The sequence below is a fragment of the Desmodus rotundus genome, chromosome 4 (assembly GCF_022682495.2).
Source record: "Desmodus rotundus isolate HL8 chromosome 4, HLdesRot8A.1, whole genome shotgun sequence".
Classification (NCBI taxonomy): Eukaryota; Metazoa; Chordata; class Mammalia; order Chiroptera; family Phyllostomidae; genus Desmodus; species Desmodus rotundus.
This window is the reverse complement of record NC_071390.1, coordinates 175,262,226-175,276,229: the sequence shown is the minus strand read 5'-3', so window position 1 is coordinate 175,276,229 and position 14,004 is coordinate 175,262,226. Positions and strand designations below refer to the sequence as shown.

General features: G+C 39.2%; 1 protein-coding gene across 3 annotated transcripts in view; it reads right to left on the bottom strand.

Annotated features, from left to right (window-relative positions):
* RAB28 (RAB28, member RAS oncogene family) overlaps positions 1 to 5,837 on the bottom strand; it is an 81,623-nt gene extending 75,786 nt beyond the window's left edge. For all 3 annotated transcript variants that reach the window (XM_024573779.3, XM_045182976.2, XM_045182977.2), the window contains exons 1-2: positions 5,559 to 5,837; positions 941 to 1,037 (exon numbers count right to left, since the gene is read on the bottom strand). In XM_024573779.3, coding sequence (XP_024429547.1) covers positions 941 to 1,037; positions 5,559 to 5,633 — 172 coding nt within the window. In that variant the 5' untranslated portion in view covers positions 5,634 to 5,837. The remainder of the gene's footprint in view (positions 1 to 940; positions 1,038 to 5,558) is intronic.
* Positions 5,838 to 14,004: the final 8,167 nt, after the last annotated feature.

Here is a 14,004-nt window from a genome sequence, read left to right as displayed (position 1 = left end):
GTCTGAGAGATGGGGTGTCTGAGAGATTATAGTATTTTAATAATGTTGGATTTTATTAAGCCCTTTACACTATCACTCATATTCCAGCATATGATTCTGACACTACACTTGCAACCGTTTTTATTCAAATGGATTTCCTCAGAGAGGAGAGGGATGTATTGGTTTATAAGGTCAATCAAGATAAACTGCTTTTAATAAAATTCTTTAAACATATAATTTAACCATCACAGTGAATGGACAGAGCATTTTAAAGCCCCAATTGTTCAGAAACTAACTTAAAACAGAAACCACTCTTTTTTTGTTATTATTTCCCTGTATTTCCCACTAAATGCGCTGCAACTGGCATCTAAATAGTTTCTTTGCATGGTGAACTGAAACATCTTGAATGCTCAATCTGTATTTTTATGAGTGCCTAGGGACCCTAAATTTTAGTGGTCTATTAAATGCCAGCAATTTCATGCTGCCTTGCATAAAACAGCATTCACATATTAGAGCACAGAAGTTCCATAGCTACATTATACTTCTGGTCCAACTTTCAAACAACAAAACTGAAGCAGAGGCTAATCAAAATAATATTTAAAAAAATAATCCTTTCCAGTCTTTTCCATTTAGTTTATACAATATCTGTTGACAACTGTACAGCATTTGATTTCTTTATAACGTTTTACAATTTTATAAGCAACTATTGTTTATCCTTAAAAAAATCTGTAGTAGTCAAAATCAGGAGGAGAGTGGAAGAGTACTCATATATAAACTTTATTCTCACACATGGACAATGTCTTCACGGTAGATGCTGATGAAAGTTAACCTCCCTAAGATAAATTTAGTGATCACATGTATTTTCACGTAGAAGCAACCCCAAAATTTATTTCACACATTTCTGCTTGTCTCTTATTGTAAAACATGCACAATTTTCTTCGTTATACTTTCAGTCTCTTACCTGGCAATGTTATCCTTCTCAAAAAGAAATCCAGTCCTACAGTTTGTTTGTACTGTTTCCCAAAAGTTTCTTGAGCAAAACAGGTAGCTAAGGAGGTCTAAAAAAATTAATGCACATAGTATCAAAATGAATGACTGTTTTAGAAACATAATATAATATCACTCCTAAATCTTATTAAGTCACCTTAATGTTCACACTCCCATTAACCCAACAAACAGCTTTAAGCAGCTCTAATCAGTTACCAGGAGGGACTTAACGCCCCACCAGGTAAACATCACTTGCCAAGGCAATCAGGGGACAACAGACTAATCAGGTCTCTTTAAATCCCCTGACTGTCAAGCTCCTTCACCTTGCTGGACGTGAGAATTAGAAAGCTATCATTTGAAATAAAAGCATCCTGATAAAAGATCTGAATCTTATATCCATATATATCAATTTAACTCAAATTTCAGAGAACTCTAAGTTTCATTTCTGAGATTAAATATTTTGAGTATTTTGTGCCCTCAGCCAATAACAAGAAATAATTAAGGAGGGGAAAGCCTGTTTATAGAATTTCTTTTCTCCCCCCCAATCCACAAGAAAAGTATCATTATATATCCAATTTTTCTCTATATTAAAGCTGTTAAATGAAAGTAATTCTATAGAATAACTGATAATACAAAGCTTTTTTAAAAGTTGGTATTTTTAAGATTAATATTAAGCAGGCAAAAATAAATTATTTTCCACCCATGAACTATAAAGCTTAAAAGTCATAGGAATATTATAACCAGAACAGACAGATATAGTATCTGCACTTTTATAAAAAAACAACTCGAAACTATATTCAAAACTCAAGGGCTTTCTTTTAGCGTACCATGTCTTATTAAAGCAAAAGAATAATTAATCATTCTGGTAACAACTGAAGTAAGTCAACTTACAAGCTTCTTAAACATTTTAAATTCACTACTTGTAAACTTTCCCAAATAGAAGAGAAAGGCAGCTTCGTGAAGCTTTTATGCTCCGCAAGACAGACTACCAAAGTTAAGGAAAAATAGCACTTTTATTTTAAAAGTCAAAATTAGATGTCAACTCCTAAAATACTTAAAATTTAGATAAAATTCCCTACATAGTTTATTACAATTAATTTTGAAGTACAGCAGTGCAAAAGAAAATGACCAAATTTCAATTCCTTTAAACAAAGACTTAAAATTCCTTTATTTTTCACACAAATGGCAACTTGCCCCAATTTCAATTATTTTATAATAGTTAAATATTCAGTATTTTAATAAAATTTCTAAGACACTTGGTCAAACATTTATTGAGCACTACAAGAAAGATGTTCTGATAAACAATGAGAAATAAACCCACTACACCAAAATGAAAATTTATTTGGCTTCCTTAAAGCATATAACAATACTATAAAAACTGAGAAATCATAATAAAAAAGGTAAATACTCCTTTTTAAACCCTTTTTCATTCAGCCTTATTTATGCCATTTAACTTGTTTAACTCAGAGCACAAAATCATTTGTGAAGAGGCTCAGAGTTCTAGAGAGAAATAACTATCATCACCACTACTTTAGGTATTTCAGAATGTTTAATATATGGATGACTGAAACAGTACTTTAAGTCAGAGAGAAACTCAGGGCATACGTAACATCAGCATAATGTTATTTAAGGTAATTTTTCACTTTTAAGATCTCAAAGTTCAATATTTTTATATTAATGAATATTCAGAAAAATTCTATGGTTCTTTTCTTGGAAACTTCTACCCTCATACTTTTGAGGCAAACATAAAGCTAAGGTTTCAAATAAAATGAAGTGGAATCTGTCAAAAGTGTAGATCATCGGGAACACAAAATATTAAAATGGATTCTGGTCTCATCTCTGGACACCTTTCTATAATTACTATAAAAATTAAACAGTATCAACCAAATCAGGAGGAGGCACTTCCTCAATAATGTAGTATTTACACTATTTTTCATATCCAGTAATTTGTCACACATCATTGTATAAATATCCTTCTTAATTATAAAGTGAACAACCATCTACCATATCTGAAACATTTTATCTGATTCAGTGTATTTGGCAGGGGGTAAACTTTTTGTTAACAATTTCTAACCATACTACACTTACTAGTACTGAAAAGACATCATAAAAAACATTTTGCCTCAAAAAATATTTTAAAATATGTAATAAAATCAAAAGTATGAATCAAAACAGGAAAGAAGTGGGAACATGTGTTACTAAGGGGAGGAGCTGAATTTCTCTTGGAGAAACTGTTGGTGGTCATCTCAGTAATTTACTGCTTCTGTCGGTATGTATCAAAATGCTCTGAGCTAGAGCAAGCAAGACAAACTATTGCTACAAAATATGGCCAGGCGTTAAATCAGAATACAAATTAGAATGAAAGAGAGGCTGAATCCATAAAAAAAAAAGACAGTAAACGAATCAGAATGGAACGTTGGCAGCTGCCAATAATTTGAGAGCTAAATGGGGTGTGGCAATAGAAGTTTGACGCGTGTGTAAAGACAAAAGCTTCGGTTTCTGGTGCTTGTATCTGAAATTTTCTGGCAGAAAAAGACTTTGCGGTTTTAAAATAGACGAATCAAAATGATGAGAACTAAGTCGAAACACCATAAAGAGTATCACTTACTCTCTGAAGAAGAATGACAGTTCTTCAACAATACAGAAGGGGGAAAAATATGGTTTGTCCTATGCAGAATTTTAGACAGAGATGAAAAATTATAATTACACTAAATTAAGAGAAACACGTGTATGACAAGCTAAAAGAAAAACCTAGATACAGAATTATGAACCAATTTCAACTCAGTAACACATGTATGATAACAGATACTGGGAAAAATAAAAGTTTAAAGAAGAATTATGACAGAATGTAGGAAAATGGGCAATTTTGTCTTTTTACAAGTGTATTAGTGTTATAGATTGTCATTACAATTTTATACAGGAAGTAAATTGCTGATCTGACTAAAAAATTTAGGAAATAAAAAATTATTAAGCATTCAAAAGAAAATATAGATGAGAACACAAAATGTAACTTAAATTTTTATTGAATAAGTGGTAGAAACAATGTGGATTGGTTTAAAACAATTCATCCATTCAAAAAGTTGTTTTAAGTGTACAAAAATTAATATAATACTTTTTAAAGAAAAGTGGTCCCAAGTTCTTCTCTTCCCGAAAATGCTTAGAGGTAATCAGAGCATATTAGGTAAATTGTTTTCCCTCTGCAATAAAAATCAATAACAAAATATAGAACAAGAAAGAAAGAAATTAACAGAATTCCCCAAATTTTGCACATGAATGACACGTTTCCCAAGGACCCCCGAAACTCAAATCTCAGAACCAAAGAGAAGGGGCAGCCGTGCTGTGCCAAATCCCAGGGATTTGGAAGAGGCCAAGAACATTCGTCACCAGGGAAACCAGGGTCCAAACCAAGCCGGGAAAAAGGAACTGAGAAGCGGAAAACGGGAAACTAACTGGTAGTAATAACCTGAAGGCTCTGGCTGGGAAAAGGCAGGGGAGAAGAAACGAGACAGACTTCAGCAGTAGTCCCAGAAATGGGGTTGGCGCCTTTGGCAGAAGCGACAGGTGTGAAGGCACCCCGGCAGAGGGTGGGTCACAGCCCCCTTTGAGATCCTACGGACCGAGCTCAACAAAGAGCATGTACCCGGCAACGTGTATTCCAGTTCCGGAGCTCCGCAACGCTGGGTTAAAAACCCCCGCCTAGGACGTACGGGGACTGGCTGCCTGCTACTACTACCACGCACGCACGCACGCACGCACGCACTCCCATTCATTCCACGGACCCCCACCGAAAGCTGGACTTCTAGGCGAGGACCCCCTCTTCCCTGCTAACAGCTCTCCCCGCAGCACCCAGCCCCTACGAGGACCCCAGCAGGTATCTGTTGAATGAATGTGCTGACAGGTGCTGTGCTGGGCACAGAGATGGGCAGGTGTGAAGTCCATAAAACAGCCACTACCGTTTTTTGAGTGCGCCCACGTCCTTTTTGTGGATTTTCACATTGACCGGGTATTCGCACACTTCGCGCTTTGAGGCGACCCCTGGCCACACCCCCCGTACAGAGGAAGCGCGAACAGGTTAGCAGTTTGCCCTCCAGTGACCCGACCAGTAAGTAAATTCTCACCCAGGGGATCTCATTCCCAAGCGCGTGGGAGCTCCCGGGGAAGTGGAGGCATCAGAAACGGTAATGGGGGAGGGGGGTGCGGGGCGGGGGCAGGCAGGAGCCTACAGTAAAAAGAGAGGAGCAGCCTGGCCAAAGCCCTGCCGGACCCTTGCCAGTCATCAGAGGAGAGAAGCTGGAAGGCTTCCCGGGGAGGCGATGCTGGCCCCAGTCTTTAAGGACAAGCAGGAATGCAATGCTGTCAAGGAGTTGGGACGTGACTTTTTTTCTTTGTTTCTTTTAATTTAAGTGGGGCCGGACAGCTCTCGCCGGCTAAAACGGGCCTTTACCAAGTGCCTGTTTCGTGTCCAGCCCCAGGCTACGACGACCAGGCGGGCTGGGGCCCAGAGGCCCAGGGACTCAGGGAGGAGGCTGGGGGCGCCGGGGCCGCGCCAGGGTTGCTGCAGGCTTGGACGGCGAGCCCGCTCGAGGACTGACCTTCCCGGAGGTGCCGTCCCCCAGCACGACGATTTTCAGTTGCCTGTCCTGGCTCTCCTCCTCAGAGTCCGACATGGTGTCCCGGGAACCAAGTCTGCCTCCCCCCACCCGCCAAGGTAAAGGGAGGAAGGGAAGGAGGAAGCTCTGGGGGCGGGGAGAGGAAGAAGGGCGGCAGTGAACCCGGGGAAGAAGAACCCCTCGCCCGGGTGCCTTAGCGACCGCTGGAGAAATCCGGGCCGATCACTCGCCGGGCGCCATCTTGCCCACCCTCCCTCCACTCTCCACGCGGCCCGCCCCCTTCGCACTACGTAGGGCGCGCACGCCCACGTCTGCTCCAACCCGAGCGGACCCCCGAGCGTCCCTGGCGAGCCGCCCCATTCGCAAGCAGGCGTGACGTGTTGCTACCCTCGCCAGGGCAGTAGAAGAGGGGTAAAGAAAAAAGTGTATCTTTCAAACTAGGCAGAAAATGGATGTCTAGCAGGTTCTCAGGCATTCTATCAAATTCTTTTGTGTCCATCTCCCCCAAGACTGTCCCTTTGCGAGTGGTGTGGCCCGCGTCGGAGGGGGGGGCGGAGAGGACAGCTGGGCTGCGTGCTTTGGTTGCCTTGGAAGCCAGGCACGCAGTGAAAGGCGGTGGGGCGGGGAGAGCGTGCCTCGGTGCCCCAGACGCGGGTTGCCCGGGGAAGCGCGCGGGGGCGGGGCCCTGGAGCTGGAACAACAGAATTTGACGTTTCATACATCAAGCTTGTATCTTTGAGCGGGAGTTGCCACAGCATGGTCCGAGGAACCCTGGGGCTCAATAAAGTCAAAACTATTTTCATAATATTACACCTTTTTCTTTTGCCTTTTTCACGTTCATTCTCTCACACGTGTAGAGAAGTTGTCCAGAGGATGCATGAGGTGGATGACCTCACTCTGGCGGCAGATAAGGGAGCCTGTGCTTATTCTGTTCCAAACATTTCTTAGTGTTACTATCCAGGCAGTAGTGATAGCTATAATGTAAATAAACAAAGGCTCTTTAGGGTTACAGTAATTCTTAAGAGTGTAGAGGGGACCTGAGCCCAACATTTTGAGAACTGCTATCCAGTAGGGTAGGTAAAAGACAAAACTAAAAATTTTAATAAGGTGAGATAAAAATCCACAATAATTCTGGCCTACCATGTCTGTCTCGTTGTTAATTACTTGACATGGATGATCGTGTTCACTCCTCATGGTAACCCTAAAAAAACAGGTTGAATTTTTATCCCATGTTACAGATGAGGAGGGTTACCTCACCAAAAGCAGAGCTCAGAGGCAGTGTCCTTCGTGGAATATGGGTTTGAATAGGAAAGCAGTGGAGTGTAAGAAACAGCCAGCCAGGAGACAGCCCTGCAGTTCTAACTGCACACCTGCACTTACTGAGCGTGCGCCCTGAGCCACAGTTTCCTTACCTAGAAAATAGATGTATGGTACCACTTCCCTCACAGGGTTGAGAATTAAATGTCCTCAACACCTGCCCGGCAGGGGTGTCCAACCTGCACCTTGGCATGCGGCCCAGGATGGCTATGAATGCAGCCCAACACAAAATCATAAATTTACTCAAAACCTTTCTTTTTGCTTATCATTTTTCGTTAGTGTTTCTGTATTTAATGTGTGGCCCAAGACAACTCTTCTTCCACTGTGGCCCAGAGATGCCAAAAGGCTGGACACCCCTTGTGAAGGAACACAGCACAGTGCTTGGCACATGGTAAGCACTCAATATTAACCGGCGTTACGATCACCCTAATCACCTGTCCCATGCTGGAGCACCGCAGCTTTCCAGCCATGTAACCTGAGGTTTCCTAGGGGGACTCTCAGTCTCTTCCTCCGTAGACAGGGCTGGTCCACAATAGTAGCTGCCCAGTTAGTGTCAGTTCCCTCCACCACCAACAACTTTCTACATCACTGGGTGTGGTGATGAGAATTAGAAGAAAAAGGCATGTGAAAGGGCTTTGCAAAATACTTTGTAAATGTTAGTTTCAGGAATCTGTATCTAATGAGGATAGATTTAACCCCTTCTTGTCCATGAGAGAAGTTAATGTGCAGGAACTTGGTTTTCCATTCTTCCCTAATGAAGAGGGTTATGTGACCCAATGAGATAGAAGAGGATGTCATTATTTAAATGAGGACATAATGTTTGAGTCTGCTCAGTCTTCAATATATCACCTTCCAGGCTTCTTGCTATGGGGAATAATGCTAAGGCACTTCAGTGATCTAATCCATTATTTGAAGAAAAAAAAATTCTCAATTGGCACAATTATTTTGGCCAAAAACTAGATTTATCTATGGTAATAGGACTGATTTTCATGTGTAGTTTCATATAATGGAAAATGCAGGGGAAAACTCTGCATTTTCCAATCATTAATTTCCTCAACAACTGCCTTGATGTAGAGACATTATTTATTTGGATATAGTTTCATCCCTGTGATAGTGTTGCTAAATGAAATAAAAAGCCAATTGCATTAAGTTAGTGACTATATTTTACACACCTATGGTGAGATTCCAGGTTGAAAATTAGATGTGAAGACTTGGAGCCATATTTGTAAATTAAAAAGAAATAAATATTCCTTTGTGTGGAGCACCTTGCTAGCTAGCACTGAAAGCTTCCGGTGTGGTGTTTTACCATGCTACAGAGAAACAGAGCTGACCCACAGGGAACGAAGATGTCTCTGTGGGTCCTCTATCAAATGCCCACGCAGGGCCACAAACTAGGGGAATCTTTTCCCATGTTCTTTTTTTTTTTTTTTCTGGTTAGGGTTTTTTTTTTAATTTTTATTATTATTCAATTACAGTTGTATGCCTTTTCTCCCCATCCCTCCATGTTCTTAAAACTAGCAAGTTAACAAAATGCTTAGAGAAGAATTCTAAAAACAAGAAATTAGAGTTCTTTAGATATGAAGAAGTAAACATAATTCCACAAGATAAACCTGACTGCTATCTATGAAACCAACTTCCCACCTAATTTTAAAATATCTTTTCTGGCATCTGTAACATATGATAATCCAAATTTTGTTGGAATACATCCAGATTCAAGGAGTTTATTCCCTCATGAAGCAGCTTGGACAATGGCCCAGTTATTAGAATATTCTTTCTGAGGTGAGCTGAAGTCTACCTTTGTAGATTCCAACTAATGGTATTGGGTGTGTCTTCTGGAGTAAAACAGAACTTTCCCATTATAATAGAGGTCTTCAAATCGATTCACTATATTAATGATTGATTTGACAAATATTAGGTAAACGCCTACTGTGTGCCAAGCATTCTTGGTCACAACTCTTCTAAGCAATGAGGACACACATACAAAGCGAGCAAAATCTACAAGGGCTCTGTTTGCATGGAACTTGTAATTTGGTGGAGAGATGTAGTAGATTAAATAGTGACTGCCCCAACAATATCAGGCCCTATTCCCTGGAATCTGTAAATGCTATCTTATTGGGAAAAGCATCCTTCAGATGAGAGTGAATTCAGGAGCATGAGATAAAGAGATTATCCTAGATTAGCAGGGTAGGCCCTAAATGCAAGCAGATGCATCCTTAGAAAGAGAGGGGTGGATCTGACCCAATGTGGCCACAGAGGCAGAGACTGGAGTGATGCAGTGACAAGCCAAGGAATTCTCACAGCCACTAGAACCTGGAAGAGGCAAGGAACTGATTTGCCCCCTGGAGCCTCCAGGGAGAGCACAGCCTTGTCAGTATCTGAACTTCAGTCTCATGAACACTGATTTAGGACTCCTGCCTCCAACTGTGAGAGAATAAATGTATGTTCTTTTAACCCACCAGGTTTCTGGAAATTTTTTACTAATAAAAGGAGAAACACAGAAATTTCATAAATCAAACTTGAAAATTTCAGATTCAGATAAAGAAAGATTTTTTAGAAAACAGATGGTAGATGGGATAAAGACTAAAAATACCTGAATATTTTGTTCAAACACTAAATAAATGGAGAGATGTCCCATGTCCATGTGTGGAAACACAGAATTGTAAAATACAGCAATTCTACCAAAAGATCTATGAAGTCAATGCAATTCTAATAAAACTTTTCATAGAATTTGAAATAATGCACATACAAGGCAAAGATCTAAAAATAATGGAGATATTCCAGGAAAAGGAGGGCAAATAACTGCTTTTACCAGATATCAAGACTTAGTATAAGATTAAAATAATTAAGATATAGTGTGTTTATTATTTGAGGAATATAATTATTATATTATTATATCTTATTTCATTTTCTAGACAAATGGACCATTATAACAGAACAGAGAGCCATGAATTGGGCTCCCACATACATGGAACTTTGATATATGACAAAGTATATATGATAGTAGATAAAAAGGGGAAAAGGATCATAGCTGGAAACCATATAGGAAAAGGCATAAAATTGGAATCCTACATTTCATCATACACGTACACACATGCAAAAAAATAAAATTCAGTGAAACTAAGAATCTAAATGTGAAAAACAAAATGTAAATCATTTGCAATGACTTTCTTGGGATACTCATGGATTTCTTGAGCAAGACACAAAGTGTTAATCATAAAGGATAATATAAAAATTACATTAAAATTAAAAATGCTTCATCAAAAGATACCATACAGAAAAAAAAGGAGGTTAGAAGTTACTATAACATCTGTTATTTAAGCTACCCAGTATTTTGTGATGGCAGCCCACACTAACTAAAACAGATTTTGAACACAATTCCTTACATAGCAATATCTAAAAGAAAAATAAGTGGTACCTGCCTAACTTTTTCAGCATTGAAAAGAGATTAGAATTTCCAGGTTTTCTTAAAGTATTATTAAACTACTATAATTAAAACTATGTGGAACAGGCACTGGAATCGATACATAAATTCTTTCAAAAGAAAAATGGTCCCAATATATGAAAAAATTAAGTGGATAGTAAATGTGGTGTTTCTAATCAATGGAAAAATGTGATGTTACTCATTGGGTGTTAATTTTTCAAACTGAATGTCTATCTCATTCCTTACTCACATAAAAGTAAAAATGTATTCTTAGAGGAAGCCATAACAATGGGTAAATATTTACAACTTGGAGTAGAAATAGTTTATCTAACCATGGCACCATTTTCCATAACTGATGTCTGGCACTCAGTGAAACCTTGGTATGTGAGGCACAAGACTTCAGCCACTCAAGTGACTGAAGATGGAGAGCAATTGTGGCGGTAGAAGCACACCTCAGAGATGCAGGTATAAGACATGGTATAAGTAGCTGATATGTGTAAGGGTTTATCAGACAAGATTGAGAATTTTGTCAGGGAAGTTGAAAATATAAAAAAGAATCAGTGGAAATTAAGAATAAAAATATAATAATTGAAATTAGCCCAATGAGTACACTTAATAGCAGGTTAGACACAATTGAAGAGAGAAATAATAAGGCAGAAGGTAGATCATAAGAAAATATCTACAGACTGAATAACCCAAAGACAGCTTGATAGAAAATACAGAAAAGACCATAGGAAACATATGGGGTATAGTCAACATATATAATTGGAATTCCAAGAGATATACTTTCATTTTTCTGTATTCATCATGAAGGTGGCCCTCCAGAGCAGGGAGAAGATGACTCACTTTTCTTTAATAGCTGTGGGCCACTGGGATATTCGTTTAGAATAAAATAAATCTTGACTTGGACTGTACATACACCATGTTCAAAAGTCATTGCCAAACATTTTGTACAGCTAAGTCAAAAGTAAGAAAGCTTTGCCCTGGCTGGTGTGGCTCAGGGGACTGAGTGTCGGCCTGTGAACCAGAAGGGCTGGGTGAGTTCCCAGTCAGGGCAACCCGCGCCTGGGTTGTGGGCTGCAAGAGGCAACCCGTGGGTGTTTCTCGCCCTCTTTGTCTCCCTCTCTTCCCCTCCCCCTAAAAGTAAGTAAATAAGATATTTTTTTTAAGTAAGAAAGCTTTTTAAAATTATGATATTTTCATGATTTTGGAGTAGGTGAAGATTTCTTAAAGACAAAAGAAACCAACCTTTAAGGTTAAAGTTGATTAAATAAGTTACAATAAAATTTTAAAGTTCTACTTAACAAAAGACATTTTTAAGAAAATAAAATCCCCACAGTGGAAGAAGATACTTTCAATACATATAACACACCAGGGACTTGTATTTAGAATTGGAAAATATACTTATTTAAATAAAAACAAATACAACCCAATAGAATATTGGACATGAGGCTTGAATGGACATTCTACGAAATAGCCGATAACATACAAAAGTTCTTAATTCCATTGGCAATGGGGTAAATGCAAAGGAAAACCACCATGAGCTACCATTACACCCCACCAGAATGGCTAAAATTACAAAGACTGAAATGAGGCCGATTGCCGGGGATGTGGAGTCATGAAAGTTCCCATGCACTGCTAACAGAAGTGTAAATTTCTGCAGCCACCTTAGCAACCTCTTTGGCACATCTACTGGGGTGGGCATATGCTCCATAGTGCAACAGTTTCATTTCTTAGTATCTGTCCAACCAAGATGCATCCAAAGACATGCACAAGAATGTTTACAACATTATTCATCACTCTTCAAAACTGAGATCAATCCAGATGTCTAGCAACAGCTGAAGTGTGGTATAGTCACACAGAGGGGTATTATGCAGCAAGGAAAATGAAAGAATTACTGCATGTTACAATTCGGAAGAATCACATCAATATAATGTGGAATGAAAGAAGCCAGACACATGGAAGATGAGTACGTCTTCCATGATTTCATTGATACAAAGTTCCCCAAAATGCACTCTGGTATTAGAAATCAAAATAATGGTTACCTCTGAGGAGGAGGAAGAGGGTAGTAGTAAGGAGCAGGGCACAAGAGAAACTTTCAGAATATTGGTATTGTGCTATTTTTTTACTTGAGTGGTGGTCACATGGGTATGTCCACTTTCACTGAGGCATAGTTTTCAGATTAGTGCACTTTTCTGTTAGTATATTACTCTTAAATTAAAATGGTAAATATTTATACATATGTGGTTGATAGTAAATGCATAGTAATAGTAAACCTAGAAGAATATACACCAAGTTATTAATATCAGTGAGTTCAGAGAATTATCACTTCCCATGTTACATAATTCCGTATTGTGTACACTTTTTACAGTGAGAATGAATGTGTGTTTTAACCGGGAAAAAAACATGAAAAAATACATCAGTAATAACAAAAAACTAAATAGTACCTACAGTCCTTTATATAGTGGGCAGAGGAGAACTTTGTCGTGTGCTGAGTAGATTCCACAAATATAGAAAGCATGTTAGTTTTATAAATGTGTAGGAGCCTTTGTCTGAAAAGCAAAGAAAACTTCCTTGTAACAGAACCCCAGGCCAGTGTGTGAGCTGCAGTTTTCCAGCTGCCCACAGTTCTGCCTCATTGCTTGGGGATGTGTTTCATTGAATCCTAAATGTAGCTCCAGACAAAACCAAAAATGTACAAAGCAGGAGAGTTCTTGAATCACCTCTACAGCTGTGAAAACCAGGCCTATCACAACTTACCAGTGAGCCTGGCATGGTTAAGTAAGGTAATCCAGAATGTTTTTTAAAAGTGGAAGTTATGGTACAAATGCAAAATATTATTTGAAACTTGATTATGGCACTTTTGGGATGTGAATTTCCCTGAGCATTAAGAACCAGCATAGAGAACTCAGTGATTTTGAGAAAACTATGGATTTCCAGACTCTGGCCTGGCAGGGGCACAAGTGTTCTCCAAGAGATGCTGTCCTTTACTTTGGTTGCTTCTGAAACCTTGTTTTACACAGCTCTCCTCTACAGCATAACCGCTTTACCTGGGATGGCCCTTGGCTGTGTCACCTGGATTTCCAGTTTACCTGTGGTGTTAAGATCAGACAATCACACACATTCACACACATGAAATATTATTATAAAGTGTCTTCTTAACTTTGGGATAGCATTCCCCTGGAAGCAAGTTCTTTGGGACACTAGTCTCATGAGTTTGCTGTTAAAATAAAGCTGGAAACAGCTATAGCTCCTCCACTTTCGGAAAGTACAACGCCCCTGAGCATATCACACTCTGAGGCAGTAAACGATCTCTTTGGACTTTTTTAACCCCAAATTTCCCACACTTCTTTGACTAAAGTAATATTTATTGGTATCATGCAGAACTAACATTGCATAAAACATTATTTCAGAAACCCTAATTCAAAACTAAAGCATTCCACTAGTGAAGGGTAATAGGTAAGCTCATTCCCAATATTTAGTTCCTAATTATAGAAAGGTTCACATGCGAAGATCTCAACTTCTCTCTCCATATATGGAGCGTTCAGTCGTATAATGTGCAAGTGTTTTGATTCAGAACGTCCTTTGTCATCATCACTAAACTACATTAGTGTAAGAACAGGAAGAGCTAGCTGCTCATAGTGTTAAGTACAGCAGTGGCCTAGATGCAAGTGGATGTGATTCCCGTTT